The 18,119-nt window shown below is 38.9% G+C and overlaps 1 protein-coding gene across 1 annotated transcript in view; it reads left to right on the forward strand.

The window, feature by feature from the left end:
• The first annotated feature begins 17,625 nt into the window (after positions 1-17,625).
• Kcnk10 (potassium two pore domain channel subfamily K member 10) overlaps positions 17,626-18,119 on the forward strand; it is a 137,905-nt gene continuing 137,411 nt past the window's right edge. The window contains exon 1 of the mRNA XM_063241577.1: positions 17,626-17,752. Within this exon, the coding sequence (XP_063097647.1) occupies positions 17,710-17,752 (43 nt within the window). The 5' untranslated portion in view covers positions 17,626-17,709. The remainder of the gene's footprint in view (positions 17,753-18,119) is intronic.

Here is an 18,119-nt window from a genome sequence, read left to right on the forward strand (position 1 = left end):
TAAAAGTACTGTTTTAGGTTTTAGTTTTGTAACACTGACATTTCTTGGTGAAAATGGTCTCAAGATTGTTACATATTGGGGAAGAGATTTGCCATTTTGGCTGCTCCTTTTGGTAGCAGCATTATCCTTCATCCACAGTTGACTCTATGTGTTGATTCTACCGCCACCAGCTCCAGCAGAGAATAAACCCTAGCTTCATTCCTGGCCACACAAACAGGACATTCCTTGGGTACAGTCATTGGCTCAAATGTGGATATGTGGCTCATTCAGATCCACTGACATGTAGCAAAACCTGTGCTGGGACTTCAGAGAAAGAGGAAACTTCATCCCTGGAGAACTGGACTTTAGGAGAATGGGATGCAGAGCTGTTACACTGGCCTTGTCACTTAGAGAGGAGAGTCTGCATGTAGACCAGCCCAGAAGATGTGAAGCTGAGGGTTAGGGAGAGTATTTTGAGTTAGTGGAGTATTTTGAGTCCTCTGCATTAAGGCAGGGATATAGCTAATAATAAGTGATCTTTCCAGTAATGCAAGCCTATACCTTTCTTGTCTGCTTAGGATGGTTTGGATTAGATTTTCTAATACTTGAAGCCTAATGGGTCTTAGTTAATGCAAATACCTGGCCCAGAAGGTATTTCCAGTATTACACGAAGTAAGGCAACAATATGGTTTTAAACCAAATTTTGCCCTTAAATACTGCTTCAAATAATAATAATAATAATAACTTAGAATTCAGGACCTAAATGTTCTCAAGGGCTTGTATGTGGAAATAAAAATTTATTACAATGAAAACATTTAGTTAGGATTTATTTGATGTGGAGAGGTGGGAAAAGAAAAATATATGTCTGTGTCTATGGCCAAGAATAATCACTCTGCTTAATGACAGTGGTTTCCAGCCACCTGACTTTGGACCTGCTCTATCAAAACTGTTTGATTATCTTGACACAAAAAACAAATTAGGGGGCTCCACCTCTGTAAATCTGGGACAGTAACTTAGAAATTGTATTTTTAAACAAACTCTGAGGTTTGACAACTGAGTAGTTTTTATTACTGAGCTTCCTTCACCCAAGATGTTGGATACTTATGACTTCTGTTTTTCTTCTTTCAGGAATTCTGAACTACACAAGGGAAAAAGTTGAGCAGGAGATAAAGTGGGTGAAAGGAGAAAGAAATGCAGAGAGGATATTAGAAAAATGTAACTACCAAAGGGTGAAGATGGCTGGGTGGATGGGGCTGGAAGAAAGACCATATTAGAATTATTTTTGAAGAATCAGAGTTTTCTAGAAATAAAAACAAATCAAATTGAGAATATGAAGGTGCATCTATATTATTTCTTCCTTGATGGTTTATTTATGGGGAAGAGAATGAAGAGAAGATGATCTCAGCTCTCCTTTCCTGTGGCAGTGCTGAGCCAGTGTATATGTCATTGTGTTTCTCACACATTGACCTTGTATGGAGCTACAAAGAAGGTATCTATATATCATTTTCTCTTTAAGAGTGTATGCAACAGATGAAAAACACTGTTATTGATTGTGTCAATTTGAATAAGAAATACCCAACTAAATTGGCTCAGCATGGTTCTGAGTATGGAAGACTCAGCCTAGGGAGCATTTTCACTAGAATGGTATAAAATGGAAATTAAGAACCAAGGCTCCTCCTGTCTTATTTCTTAAACAAGCTCCAACTTCATCTTCACCTTGAAGTTGTCTCCGAGTTTCTGATGCAGACTCTCCAGCCTCCATCACACCCCCTTTGACCTGCTGATATGGGTTCACAAGGGACATCACACTGAGCTACAGGCCTTTGACTGGCTCCTTTGGATCTCCAGAGCGCAAATCCTTGCACTCTTCCACACTGGACTCTGTGGGTGGCTGTCATAAGCCAATCTCATAAATTTTTATATATCTGTATATTTTGCATTTAATCTGTTTCCCAAATAAGCACTGACTGATATATTGATCTAGTCCAGGAAAAAATTTTCCATTTCTTTCAACTCTAATACCATGTGAACCATATCTACTGAAACATATAAGGCCATTTGAGGACACATAGTGACTTCAGATTTGTATGTGGAAAGACTATAGGCTTAGTTCTTTCATGGTATAACAAATGCCCAACAAATGACTATTAGAGCTATTTATAAATCTGGCTCTAGAAGTAAGAGTTGACTTTTATCTCACAGCCCCTGGAACATTGTATTATTCTTCATTATTGTAATTATACCTTGGAAGGAAAGGGCACATAAGTTAAACTTATCTGAATCGCTTTTATGAAGAGCTATTGTACTTTTTAAGGAATTATTGTATTTTATATTGAAAGCTTTTTAATTTTAAAATTAAAACTAATTTATGTTTAATAGACTTGATTAAAATATAAAATTATTGGAAATTAATATTTAATTTATTTAAATACTATAGAAATAAGAGCTGGATTAACCTTGTGGGAATTATCTTTCTAGTCTTTGTATTCTATGTTGTACTTGACGATGTAAGTGAACAGATTCTTTTCATTGTCAAGGTGAAAAAGTGTTTTTCTTCTAACCAAACTTAAGTCCTTAGCAATTGATTTGGTTGCTAGTTTTGCACACAAATCATTATTTTCTGTTTTCTTTCCAAACCACAGGAAGTGTTACATGGTACCGCCAGATGTTCATTTTGCTTTCATATCCTCAGCTGAACTTTGGACATGGAGGTTCTCCCAAAGGCCCATGTATGGAAGACTTGGTCACCAGCCTGTGCATTGCTGTGATGTGACAGAACCTTTAGGCAGTGGGGCCGGGTGGAAGGAAGTTAGGTTTTTTATCGTGTGCCCTTGAAGGAGCACCTCTATCCCTTTGTGCTCCCTGCGATCAGGTTCTGCCCCCAAAGCAAGAGAGCTACATGACCATGGAAGAAAATCTCTGAAGTAGTGAGCCCAAATAAACCTTTCTCCCTTAAAGATGATTATCGTAGGTATTTCGCCACAGTGATGGAAAGCTAATTAACACCTTCCAAACGAGTGTGTTTATAATATGATCCCTACAATTTCTTTGCATCTGGAAGAATGATCTGTAGCAAGTTGATAGTCTAAATATCTCAGTTATCTTGCAGAGGAAAAACCATAGCTTTCAGATCTTACTTGGATTTTGCTACTAACCAAGTGAGTGATTTTGGCCAATCCCTAGGCACCATGGCCCTCTACTACCTATTATAATATTTTTATTATGAGAGACTCAACTCAACGATGCATGTATAGTTTCGAGTAAATGGATCTTTAAATATTTTGGGAATGACACAGTACATTGCATCTTTTCATCAGAATCTAAAAAATAAGGAGTAAAGTGTTAACTAGGGTAAAATTCACAATTTCCTGATGATATGAAGCAAAATAAACAAACAATATCGCTCATCTTTGGAGGCTGTTAGGAAATCAACTTTTCATTTTGAAAACTAGTGTGTTAAGAGAAAGAATTCAACATTTATCTTGTTCCTCCTGTATAGACTGTCTCAACATAACCAAATATGAGCAAAATTTCTTTACACCAGAGTTTCTGATAATAAACTGAGAAGGAATATCAAAATAAAACTATCATCTCACAGCCCCAAATGATGGTTCAAGGCCATGGTAACAAGTGGATGTCAGACAATTAAGGGAAAGACTAATGGGGAATTTTACAGTGAGCGAGTTGACCATACGTGAACTCATAGGACTACACAAAAAGTCATCCAGACATGGTATTGATGACATATAGAATACAAAATCCTACCCATGGAGTATTCTTGCCAAAAATATTTTACCTGAATCTAGTCTAGGTCTGATTTTCAGTTTAGAGGAAACACAAGGGAGAAAGGAACTATTATTAAGGTCACTGAGAAATTCTACAGTGTAAATGATTTGTCCTGGTTTCTTCAACAAATAAGTTAGCAGAAAAAAACCAAGAAGGGGAAACTCATAGCTTACAACTTAAGAGATGTAGCAACAAATTCAGTGTGCTGATTGAATGTGGTTTCAAATGAACTAACTGAATAAAGAAATTATATACATATCAGAAACCTGAGGAAATCTGAATACTGATTAGGCATCTCTGTCAGTGTTTTACTAGAAGAACAGATATAAAGAAGCTATACAAATGTCTAAGAAATTACAAGACAGGCTTATAATGGTCAGAGTTGGATGAGGAAGCATGCAGAGGGTGTCTGCATACTGGAGGCTAAAGGTCAGTCCATGGTCTGGAGCTTGCTGCAGTGTTCTGTGCAAGTCCATATCAGGAGGCCAACCAGAAGGCCGAAGGTGACGCTGAAGAGCCTGCACAGAAGGTAGAAGATGACGTCCACCCTGAAGGCAAAGGATAGAGCTCCTCCGAGCAGAACCAGCCCTTCCCTCCTCATTTCCCTTTTATACTGTCCCAGGGTGAGCTGCCCTAGGGGTGCAGACGGCTGCCCCATGGCAGGTCCTCTGTGTCCCAGGGTGCAGAATTGCTCCGCTGATCTAGTTATGCTTCTAACCTTCTCAAGTTGTGTCAAGGTTGACACAGTCCGTCAACCGTGACAGCATCGGATATTATTAAATATATTTTGTTAATGTTTACAAGATAATGGTATTTTGATAATGTTAAAAAGGAATTATTTCTAAAAATATTTCTTTAAAAATAGTATACTAGCAGGGAATTGAGTGGGAGTACGGATACAATTGGATTGGCCGTGTGTTGGTGATTGTTCAAAATGGGTTTTGGGAACATAAAAGTTTATTATATTACCATCTCTAATTTTGTGTGTGTTTGAAATTTTCCATAATTAAAAGTTTTAACATTGGATTTAAAACCTACTGGATAATCTAAGATAATCTCCTTATGTCAAGAATCTTAATTGTGTTTGCACACACCCGTTTTCCAAATAAAGAATTATTTAGGTTCTTGGGAAAAGGACCTGGCCATATCTCTTTGGTTGTCACCATCCAACCCACCACAATCATGTCCTTCAATAAAAAGATTGGAAAACTCATAACTAAAATAAATGGTTTTGTCTTTATAAATTTAATATTAAGGAATAGCTGTCAGAATTATCTGCGATAATAAATGTATGGATATTCTTAATTTTTCCTTCCTATCCTGCCACATAAGCAAGTTCTGCTATTTTTACTTCCAAAATTAAATCAAATCTCTCTAGTTCCTTCCATCTGTACTCCTCGTGTCTCAATCTTATTTACCATATCTTATGATACTCTTCCTGGGCTTTCTGATTTCTAATCTTGCCTCACTCCATTCTAATTTTCACATAGAAACCAGGAAGAGTAATTGAAAACAAAACAGAACAAATTTTTTACAAATCTAATTGTTGCCTCTTTTGCGGTCTGCCTTTGAAATGGTGGTCAATTGTTTCCAGAATAAAATATAAACATTTTAATAGCTTCAAACTTGGGAGTAATTCATCTTTTGATTCTTTAAGTTTTCTGAGCCCGTTCCCTTTCTTGCTCACAAACACCTGGTCTCACTATCTTCTTTCAGTATCTCAAATACACCAAAGCCAATTTCACCAAATATGAACCCGTGAAAGAAAGCAAGCAGACAGCCTTTACCTCTAGAGTCCTGTTGATGACTGAGGAAATGGTTGTTTTAAAAATGGAAACAGTAATTTATGTTGGATACAGATACACTAAAAAACATGTAAAAATGTAAATACTCTCATTCCCTCCTTTGGGATAATGATATTTCAGTGTATATCCTTGCAGAATCTATGATTAATTTCATAAGTGTATGTTCACTTAACTTACTGGCTTGTTTTTCTTTTTTTTTTTTTTTTTTTTTTTTTTGGTCTTTTTCATTTTTATTGGTACCAGGGATCGAACTCAGGACTGCCTGCTTGCAAGGCAGGCGTTTATGCCGCTGAGCTAAATCCCCAGCCCCTGGCTTGTTTTTTCTACTTAACAATGAATGGAGGTTATGTTTCATGTTATTATATATGTAATATCGTTAATGTTTTAGGCTTTTGATCCACATTCCCAAATTTCCCCAGTAAGGATTTGTACCGTTCCGCCTTCCCCAGAAGTGCCTCTGAAATGTCCATTTCCCTATATTCATGGAAATCTTTTCAATCTCTGCCAGTCTGAAAGATGGAAACTAGCACCTTATTGTTCAGTTTGCATTTCTCAGATGCTAGTGAGGCTGAGCTGTTTCTTTTTCCCTTCTGATACAGCTTACCTGTCATTCTGCATAACTGTAATTAAAAGTGCTTGCTTACACTTGTAAAAAAGCAGAAGTGGCCACTCAGTGCTGCATTCCAGCAAGCACCCCCCTGTGACTTGGACTATGCTTTCACTGACGCCTTGAAAGCTTTTGGCTTTATTGGGTCTGAGTACACAGCCCGGGACTTATAGTCCCTGTTAAAGGAGTGTTAATTTTCTTCTTATAAAATGTGAGTCACAGAAAATTCTCCATGATTCATTTAAAAACCTTGTTGCTTGTATTTTCTGAAAATATTTATGAGGCAAATAAACACGATCAGATTTAGAGTCTAAGTTTCAAAATGTGACTCAACACAATTTGCATTTGCCACTGTCGGGGGTTTTGATCTTCTTTAAGCTTCAGTTTGGAGATCAAATAACTTGATTTACCAGATTATTCAGTCATAAACTGTCCATTATATTTACTTTAGAAAGAAGCTCAGAGCAAAGTATATGTAAACCCTTATTCCCTACACTGCTTTTGGATAGTCATTTTATTTTGCTTTGTCTGAAGAAACAACAACAAGATATTTCGAGGCACCAGGCTTGATATAATCTGTAGATTTATATTTATTTACTTAATGGGAAAAAGGTAAAAACAAAATAATAGAGTAACAATAGTTAGCACATCACACATTGTTATCATTAAAGTAGTTGCTCACAGTACGAGATTTTGGAATAAAAATTTCTCCAATCAATATTAGCACAAACCTTCCTTTTTCATGAACTAAGAGAACCTAAGAGTATAACTCACTTGCATTTTTTACTTTTCCCCTACTATCCTTTCTTCTTTTGCCCATCTTTTTTCCTTGTGAACAATTTCTTCCCATTTCACAGTATCTGTTGCACATTATAGAACTCACTCTTTCATTTTCTCACATGAGGGAGAAATACGATTTTTAAGATGTGAGTCTGATTTATTTCACTTACGAGTTTGGTCTCTAGTTGCATACATTTACCTATATAAAGTTGCATCAAGTGTATCCTTCTTTATGACTGAGTAGTACTTCATTGTATAAAAATACCACATCTTTTTTATCCATTTCTTTGTTGACGGGCATTTGGGTCGTTTCTGAGATTTAGCTATTACAAATTGTGCTGCTATAAACATGGGTACACGTATATCACTGTGGTATGAAGTTTTTAATTCTTTTGGGAAAATACCCAGAAGGAGAATAGCTGGGTTAAATGGGACCTCTAATCCTAGTTTTTGAAGAATCTCCACACTGGGTTCCACAGTAGTTGTACCAGTCTACACTCCCTCCAGTATGGAAAAGGGTTCTTTTTTCCCCACAGCCCCCCACCCAGCATTTGTTATTTCTTGATGATCACCACATTTTTGGAGGGATGAAGTAAAATCTCAGTGCTGTTTTAATCTGCATTTCTAGAATGGCCAGTGATATTGAACATTTTTTCATATATTTATTTGCATTTGTATTTCTTTATCTGAGAAGTGTGTATTCATCTTAGATACCCAGTTTTTGATTGAGTCTTTGAATTGGGAGAGGCCTGATTTTTTTAGTTCTATATAGTTCTAAATAGAAGCCTTTTGTCTGAGGGACAATTGATTAAAAATTTTAAATCATATAGATATAAAAATGCATCATGAACCTACTTATGAGGCTAGACCAGGAACAACCATCAGTGTACTTTTAACTGTCCAAGGTCCAAAACGATGTATTTTTGTCCTATGACTTATGTTTTATTTTGAACTTTAGAGTAATTTATTCACCAAATGGGTACTTTCCATCTTTCCATCTCTCCATGGATATGCCCTCTTTATTTATGGTTGTCTAAAGTTAATATGTTTGAATATGAATCAACTGACTGAATAATTATATATGTGATAAACTGCCATATGTTTTCAGAGCTGTTTCTGAAAAAAATTAACCAGAACAAATAAATATGATTATGGTGAGACTAACTATTCTCAAAAATATAAATCAATGTGCCTAAACCCATAGCTGAATAGAGACCTCACTGCAAATGAAAACTTTAAATAAAGAGATTATCAGATGAGGTTTTCAGGAATAAAAAAAATAATATGAATTATTAAATGTAAAAATCAAGGATTCTATACTTAAAGTTAAAAAGAACCTGAAAAACAAAAGGCACACATATAAATAATTTTTAGTGGGAAATACACAGGGCCAAGGAACAGAATGTATCATTTCATGGGAAGGCATGGCAACACAAGAAAGACAAAATTTGTAGTATTGAAGAAATCAGTGAGTCTTCGCCAAAGTCCAAGCCCAGCTGTGATCAATTATGTGGCTCATGCATTATCTCTAATAGGAAGGGGCAAAGCCAAACCAGATCAAGGACCTCACTTGTTTGTTGAGTGAGCACACAATGTAGATTTATGAAGTAGATCCAATGCAGAGTGAAAAATAAATTAGAAAATATGATTGACTCCTTCCTTAAAGAGATGGAGTAGGCATATGAAAGGAAGCACTCAGTCTCAGTGTTTAACTCTTGCATTAGACTTCAAAAACTCAGAAAGACTAAGTGATGTACTCAGGTTCACCTATTTTTATGAGAAATAGGGCTAAGACTAGAAATTGGTTGTCCCAACCTCCATCATAGTTATCTCTGCTCTCTGGGACAGTTACCTCATATGTAAAAATCTTAATATTCATATTAACAAATGCACATTTGAGTCTGACACAGAGAACTAGGACAATAAAATGATGGATGGCAAAGTGAGCTGCACGGGAGGGAACCATGCAATGAGAGCCAAGTGAAACACGTTTGGCTTATGCAAGTTTTAAGAAGGGGAAGAGTGTTAGCTTCATGGCATGAGGAAGGCAGAAATAATGTCAGGCTCAGATTTACCAAGGGGAGCCCAGCAAACCATATGCATGCAGGATATTGGGATGGGGGCAACCCAAAAATTTGGAAGCATTAATAACAAGTTGTCATAAATATGTGATTAACCAGACTACATCAGAAATGAAGAGTTTAGATACCTGAAATTTATTTATTTACTCTCTTCATAACACCAAATGTTCATGATGGTTGAAAATGCTTCTTTCATGTATTAGTCCATTGCATAAGGACTTATGCCCAGTCAGAATATTCCTATGCCATTCCCTGATCTATCAGACCAACTGTTTGATGTTGAATAATTCCCCTTACTACTCAAAACTACCCATGAAACAAAGAGTTCCAGTACATCAGAGCTTCTTAGACATTGTATAAGAGAGGCTGTTTGTGTTCTTGTGAAAGAAACAAGTCTTCAAGCTCCACCATAGATCTACTGAAACTGGATTTCTAGAGGAGACACTAGAATCTGGGAATCCACTTCTTGTGGCGAGATGCTATGGCTTGACTATGGTCCCCAAAATTCATGTATGGCAAATTTCATCCCTTCAGTCATGTGAGGGGTGATTGGGACATGTGGGCAATGGATGACACTGTTCATACGTTTGTGAGCTAATGGGCTCCCTCAGGAATGGCTTCTTTATAAAAGCCAGACTCTGGCTAACTTGCACTATCCTACCACGTGATGCCCCCTCTTCTACCATTTTGCTACAGCAGAAATGTCCCCACCTAATGCCCAGCTCCATACTTTTGTACATCTCAGGCTCTAGAACTGTGAGCTAAATAAACATACACTCTTTACAAATTACCCAGTTTCAGGTATTTTGTTATGACAACAGAAAACAGACTAAGGCATCAGGAAAATTTTGGAAAATTCTTTTTTGTTTTTTAAATTTTTTATTATTTTAAAGGTAGTAAAATACAGCAGAACAAGATGGAACAAAGCCAACTGAGACAGTGCAGTGAAGTTGGTACAGAACGTCACAGCAGGTTACTGCGATAACAGTAATCGATGCCATAGTATATCTTGTTATCTTCACAATAGTTGTTCTTTCAATCAAGTATAGCAAAGTCAAAGAAAATACAGAACATTATAGAACTTAGCAAAACAGAATGTTGGATAGAGCAGTACCATTAATTAGAAAAAAGCAAAACAGTGATAAAAATATTTGCCTTCAAAGAGATGCTAGAAGGAAATCCGCCTTATCTGCTATATTGCATATGGTCAACCTCCCAAGAGATGCTCAGATCTCTGGCTCCCACTTGCTTATGTGGGTGGGGATGGGATGGGGAATGGGATGTTTGATTCTCAGCCCGAATGCATGCCGGAAGGCTCACCGCTGCTTACCAGGGAGGTGAGCTGGTTGCTTGGTTTCCCAGCGCCCTAAGTTCTAACGTGGCGCAGATTTCAGGAGACACTGGAAAATTCTTATTATACAATCTCTATAGTCCCTTTTAATAATTATGTTCTATGATTCAGCTTTTTTTTTAACCAGAGAAACTCAGAATTTCTTTTTTTTGTCTTTTTGAGACAGGGTCTCTATGCAGTTCAGGCTGGCCTTGAACTCACTTTGTAGCCCAGGCTGGTCTCGAACTCCCGACGATCCTCCTGCCTCAGCCTCCTGCATGCTGGGATTACAGGCGTGAGCCACCATGCCTGGCCTGAAACTCAGAATTTCTAAAGGAACTGCATCTCTGATGGACTGAAGATCACTGTGAATGTTATAAACATTGTAAGGTTCTCTAGCTTCCCATGGAGAAAAAGCAAGAGAGTGGTTAAATATATTAACTCCAGATTCCTACCTTTTGAAAATAAAATTTAATAGATGAAGTTTCTGTTGTCAGCTTTTAAAACTCTATTTGCCAGAAAAAACCCTATCTTCAACAAGCCTATATTACAAATAAAAAAATAAGCACCAAAATCAGAAATAGGTACATAGGTACCTGATAGGTGATGTTAGCTTCTAGATATCAAGTGGAGTAAAGGAAAACAAAACCACTACAAATGAATGAACTTCATACCCTCTCACTAGCCTTCTTAATAACATATCAAGTTACCTAACTGGTCAGAGGCTTTTTGCAGCTCTCTACTCTCCGATAATTTAGAATTAAATTTAGTACTTCCATCACTCATGGCTAAAGAGCAACCAAGCATCATTGTAATATTAAATTCAAACTTAATGTTATGATTTCAAGAAAGAACATGGTTATAATATTGTAGAATTGTGACATTTTGAATTTTTTGTAACAGAAAAATAGCACCTGGGAAAACGAGGCACTGGAAATGTCAGACACGACAAACAGAATAATCTTCAAAATTAATCTAGGATCAATTTAAATTTAAATCATACAATACCTAAGTTTTTCCCTTAAAACTGACCTCAGCTGGTTGGAATTCATGATATACTCCTGCCTGTTAGGCCCATCTGGGTATCTGTATAAAAAGGGCCACGGCGTAGAATTGTTCAGTTTGTGCATTGTATGCAGGTGCCCAGCTGAGTTAGTGGCAAATGAAGTCAAATCCAAGGTCTAGTCACAGTGCTGTGCTTCCCAGTATCAGCTTGTTCTTCCTCTCCCTATTCCCTTCATTCACAGCCAGTGTCCTTTGCCAGGAACAAAGAAAAAAAAGACCCCACGTGTAACCCAAGTCAGACAGTGGCGCTTTTCTACCTGAAGGAGGCGCCAGTTCCAACGGCCATATAAGCTACTACTGTTAGTGATCATGCTTGGGTGGGCTAGTTTTCACACAGGCTAGCAGTGATGTTGTGTAAGTTTGCAGTGCTCTTATTTGTATACTAGCAAATGTAGTACTTGACTCTTTCAAGCCATTATTAGTGGCATATTTAGTAGGGTGAATTCTCACTAGTTGACATTTTGCTATGGTGTATGGGGTAGTGGGACAATGATACATTTTTTCTAAAAGTATTGAGTTCTAACAAACTATCATGGTCACGTGCAACTTTTTGGGATTCAAAATTTATTCTAAAACTCTTCCTGAAAAATAATCGCCCAAAGTTAGTTTTTTTTTTTTTTTTTTGGTACCAGGGATCAAACTCAGGACCACGTACTTGCAAGGCAGGCACTTATGATGCTGAGCTAAATCCCCAGCCCAATGACCCAAAGTTAGAAAGAAATAAAAAAAATTATATTTCATAAGGGATACATTTAAGGTTCCTAAAAATTACAGTTGTCACCTTAGCTTTGATGCTTGGTGAAAAGATTGATCCAGATCGCTGATTAATTTGGAGGTCCAAGTGGATCAATATTTCAGTATGTGATGTAACAATAGATGGCTATTAAAATACGATATCTGAATCTAAATATAGGAACATTGTATAAACTGAAAAGAGAGCCTTTTTCTATACTCAGCATTACTAATATACTACTGAAAAAGTACAGCAGGCTGAGGAATGTAAGATGGTCCTGGAGAACTGGGTAAGAGCCAAGGTAACTTCAAGGAAGTATGTATCTGAGTAAATACTTCAAGACGGACACATGGTGGGTGTAATTTGGGGGACACAATGTAGGTTTTCTTACCTCCTTCTCTACGCTTACTTACCTCTTCTATAACACTTATTACATTTGTTTGATAATGCACACTAAGACTTATTATTCACCACTTTGCTTTAAAGGTAATTAAAATGCAGAATATTGTCTCCCACTGACAGTTCTCTAAGAGAGCACAGTATACACAATTTGATAGGGAATACAAAGAAAGAGTTCTAGAAGGTGGGGAGATGTTAGTACAATGGGTTGAGACAGTTTTAATTCTAATTTTGAGTAAAACTGACCCCACTCCAGAGATCAAAGCAACTTTATCTAATCAGCTCTACATGAGGAATGATGATTTGACTTAGAGGTCACTGGGTCTTAGACTTTAGTCAGACAGTTCTGTTTTGATTTCTACTTCCATTTCTTAGCTATCCATGTTTGCTTGGACAAGCATTGCCAGTTGTCTCCACAACAAATATTTATGTGCCTCATCTATGTCAGACATTGTTTTAAATGAAATCATGATAGTAACAATACCATTGCCTAGGATTGTTATGTGAAATAAATGAGATCGAGCGCCTGGAAAGCAGTAAGCAGAATCATATAGAGTAAACAACCATTAGGATGATAACTTTCATTGGTAAATTTTGGCACAGTTTACAAAGCACTTTCGCATTTCTTTTTTTAAATTTTTATTTATTTATTTATTTTTATTATCGGTACCGAGGATCGAACTCACAACTGCGCACTTGCAAGGCAGGCTCTTATTCCGCTGAGCTAAATCCCCAGCCCCCTCTTTCGCATTTCTTGTCTACTTATGATATACCTGTACGTGCAAGTAGCCAGAATATTTACTGCCCTATTTTATAGATAAGGAAATGGAATGATACTCGCCAGCATTCACTTGCTTGGTTATATTTTCTACTGAGAGAGATAAGTGGCTGACATGTGTGTATGTTTGCCAAATATTTTGTACTTGTACTGATCCCTTTTTATACTCTTGCTGAGAAACTCAGTAAAGTTTAAAGAGATTTTGACTTTCTTTCCTATAGTGAAAGACATGTTTTAGGAGAAGTATAAGTTGGCTAAGTCCTTGTAAATCTTAGTAAAGTGTAAAAAGAATTACTGGACACAGGAGAAGATGACAAACAATTTAATCTTCAACAAATAAAAGTTATTGGATAGATACTACTGCTCTTCTTTGCTAAGTATTGGGAAACTTAAGGAAGAAAGAGATTTACATTGAAAGTAGCAAATGATTTTACTTTGCTGCGGTTTGTATTTTGGAAAAGTGTATTGCTAAAGAGGACGAAATCTCTTCCACTAGATGTATTTAAAAATCTTGGAAAGCCATTGCATTGGTTAATCCTGATGATCAGTTTGACGGTCTTGAGAGTCACCTAAGCGATGTTAAAGCACACTTTTGTCTGTATCTGGGTGGTTTATGAGAGTGTGGCCTTGGGGACTGTATCTGGAACCTGGTCCCTTCCTCTCTGGCTCTTTCCTGCTCTTTGTTGCCTGGCTGCCCGGAGGTGGGCAGTTTTCTCTGCTGCATCCTGGATAGCGCGTATAGTGGTAGGAGAAATTCTGATATGCTGCTGCTCTGGAGTCAGTTTACCATGGACTGAAACCCTGCAACCGTGAATGAATTTAAACATTTTCTTCTTTAAGATGTATATGTCAAATATCTTGATCACAGCAACAAAAAACTGCCTAATGCAATCACATAAATTAGAATCTTACTTAGAGGTCGGAAACTGAACCAGGGAGTATCTTACAATACCCTCTTCTAGGTCTAGTTCCATGATTCAGTGAACACTTAGATGATTTAGTGGTAGGAGAAATTCTGATATATTTATTGCGGTCTCTTTTAATTAAACAAATATTAGCTTCAAAATCAGAAAAGATGAAATGAATATATTTCAAACATCCCCACTGGATGCTGAGACTAGGTCCTTAACTTTACCGCAGAAAACCTTTTCTATTGGTCAACCTTTCAACCCTTTGATTGGCTACCCAGGAGAAGCATCTGTTAACATGCCCAGAAAATACATGACTCGAACTGTCAAGTCTGCCAAGCTAAAAACTGAGAATAAGAGTTGCTTATAAATAAATAGGCCATTGACTCATGACTTCTAGAAGTTTTCAAGATTAGGTTCTAATTAAAAACCTTCTTACATACCCATGAAAATCAGAGCTTGCTTTTTGTGGTATGTGACCTTGTTACTGTTCTTATTTTTAAATACAGTGAAATGCCATATGTGCCTGTCAGCTCGGTGTGTATGTGTGAAAACATTCATTTATCCTGGAAACATGGTCTTTTATGGGATAAAAAAACAAAGATGATTTCTTTAAACATGGAGGGGAGAAAGACGGATGAGCGGGGATACCTTTGCCTTCCATTCTATACACATGGACACAGAGTGAATTCACACAATGTGTTATTTTAATGACCATCTGTGGCCAGAAAATAATTTTTACTTTGATTCAGTTTATCTTTAGGTACAGCATGACATCAAATATCATCAAAAAACAAATGAGTTTGGTCTTTTTTAAAAAAACGTCTAGAAAACAAGGAATTTTTACTGTGGATTTTTTTTTTTTTTTTGACTGAGGATTGAACTCAAGACCTTATGCTTGCCAGGTAGGTGCTTGTGCCACTGAGCTAAATTTCCAGCCCTAACTGTAGATTTTGCATAAATATATTCAATCAATCTTGCATTGAAAGTATTTGGGAAAAATATTTGAAAGTAAAACTGCATCCGTAGTGAACATTTTGTAGACTTTACCCCTTGTCATTATTTCCGAAACAATAGAGTATAGTAACTATTATATAGTGTTTATATTGTGTCAGGTATTGTAAGTAGCCTAGAGACAACTGGAAGTATAAGGAAGGATGTGCACAGTTTATATCATTTACTTTTCTATTTTGTGTAAAGCAGTTGCGCCCCTTCTGATTTGGTATCTGCAGTGGGTGGGGAGGGGAGTTGTTCTTGGAACCATGAAAACTGTGAGATGACTTTACTCTAAATGGACACAACCACCAAATGTAGTCTTTGGTTAGATCCTGGCTTTGTTAGTCTACTTGTGCTGCTATAACAAAATGCTTTAGATTATGTTTTTTATAGAAATTTGTTTCTCAAGTCTATAGGCTAAGAAGTCCAAAATCAACACTATACAAATTTGTTATTTGGGAGGAGCTTATTCTGTTTCTAAAAATGACACAGTTTTATGGCATTGGCATAGGACTGAGGGGCTAACTGCAGCCTTTTAATGAAGGCTATAATCCCATTCATGGAGGGGGAGCCTTGAGGATCTAATTACCTCCTAAAGGCTTGGTGTAATTACCCTGGGGGTTCAAAGGAACACAAATAGCTGCAGGGCATGGGTGAGGTGGCTCATGCCTGTCATCCCAGCACTCAGGAGGCTGAGGCAGGAGGATCATTGTGAGGGTGAGACCTGTGTAGGGCCCTACACAGTGAGCTCAAGGCCAGCCTGAACTGCATAGTGAGATCCTGTCTCAAAACAAACAAGTAAATAAATGTAAGAAGAAAAGGGACATAAATATCAACAATAGCACTGATTAGCTGATTATTACTAATTGACTATGATCTTTCTTTGTGTTTGAAATTTTTAAAAATAAAAAGTTAGAGGTGGGGGTAGAAACACAAGAAGTTCCAGCTAAATATTTTTTTAAAACTTACTTGGGGTTATGTTTTGGTAGTAACCTGGAAAGAGAGGGAGGGAGAGACTTTGAAACAGAGACTTCAAAACTTGTTCTCTATGAAGTTGGATTAAGGTGCTGTATATTTTTGGCAGATACTTTCAGAGTGCTTTAATAAGGAGCATAAAGAATATTTTCTTAAGGGCTAACCCTTAAGATAGAGAAACTTAAAAGGGAAGAGGATGCAGTTCCTGGTTTTGAAACACGCTCATCAGCCTGAATCTTTAATTACAACTTTTTTGGAGTTCACGGTTTGTTGTTCTCATTAATCCCCAATCAGAGATTTGAGTCATCCCACTAAATCCGCAGGATTTACGCACATAGAGTTTGTTACTGAGCAGCTGAGCTTCGCAGTTTCCAGGGATGTGATACATGACACCCTCTGCCCTTTTGCTCTGTGGTGTCTCCTGGTTTTCCAAGCCGGAGCAGAGCCCAAGATTAGGGCAACCTATACTTAAGGGTGTGTTTCTGCAGATGCTGGTTGGCACTTGAATGTAGGAGTGATTCAATGCTGAAGACAATATGGAAACTTCTCCGGGATGGGGTGGGGGAAACATTTCTGGTACAACAAGTTTAAGTTTAGCAAGGCCTGAGCTTGATTTCAGGCAGGCAGGGGAGTGGGAGCTGGGGTTTATTTACTTAAGGTACGAGTCTGTCAGCTTTCCCAGTGAGGGGGTACACACGGGAATGGGGGCGGTCTGTAAAATAACTTGGAAACCTGACCGCACCTCCTTTTCAGAAGAGGGCTGGAGGAGGTGTCTTGCGGGTGGGGAAGAGTCCAGGATCTCTTCTGGACGTCAGGGAGGAACGGTGACCCCAAGGGACACAGCCCCACACAGACTGAAGCGTCCCTTCGGATGTGCGTGAAGTCAAAGTGGATTCTGAGCAGATCCACGCCTCCCACTTCTGCTTGGGGAGCAGGATCCCCGAAGCTGCTTCATCACTCCCCGCGATTCGCTGTCCCAGCAAATTCCCCTGCCGCACCCCGAGCCCGCTCGCCTCTTCCCGGGGTGGGCGCCCCGCGCCCGGCAGGCACACCCGGGGGCTCGCTCGCTCGGGTCTCCGGACAGCCCGGGCTGCAGCGCGCGCTCGCCAACTCCGGGAAAACTTCCTCCCAGGAGATGCTGGGCTTTGGGGGGGGGGTCCCCCAGCCCTCCCACGCCCGGCCTGCAGCAGGCATTAAAGGAGGGCTGCAACGACCGCTGCCACCCGCCCCGCAAGTTCTGAGCTGCGGAGACGCGGCGCAGTAGCACGAACGCACCGGGACGCGGTGGCCGCGGGCGCCAGCTCCCGGCGAGGCCCGGCGGGGCGGGTGCGGGAGACTGCGCCACGATGCTTTGTTTTCCTGCCGCAGGAGCGCGGGGCGGCCTCTCCCCGCCGCGCTTAACCCGCTCGCAGCTGTAGCCATGGAAGTTGCGGCGGCGGCGGCGCAGAGTGGTGAGAGGGGACTCCTCGGCCAGGCGTCTGCTTCGGATGCTTTTTCTCTGCACAGATCTCTGCTTTCCTCCTACTCCGGGTAAGTGGATTCAGTCCGCAAATAACCAAAGAGTAGCCCTGAAAGTGAGGAAGGAGATTATAGCAGACAAGCGGTTAGTGCGTGTGTGTGTGTGTGTGTGTGTGTGTGTGTGTGTGTGTGTGTGTGTTTGTCCTTTTGGGGCTAGACCCCCGCCCTCAAGTCCATTCCTCATAATGCAGTGTAGGAAGAGCTGAGTTTGATTTTAAGCACATGACTGGGGAGGTGCTGGATTTATTTACTTATTTCTAGTGGACCCCTTCATCCCCAACCAAACTTGTCTTTGAACGCACTCTAGGCAGGGAAAGTGAGAGAGGAGATGAGAACAGCCCCAGAGGTCAAGGGCTCAGCAAAGGAAAAGCAGGAGGAG

This window comes from Cavia porcellus, unplaced genomic scaffold, assembly GCF_034190915.1.
Source record: "Cavia porcellus strain 051 isolate PalLab524CR breed Dunkin Hartley unplaced genomic scaffold, mCavPor4.1 scaffold_31, whole genome shotgun sequence".
Lineage (NCBI taxonomy): Eukaryota > Metazoa > Chordata > Mammalia > Rodentia > Caviidae > Cavia > Cavia porcellus.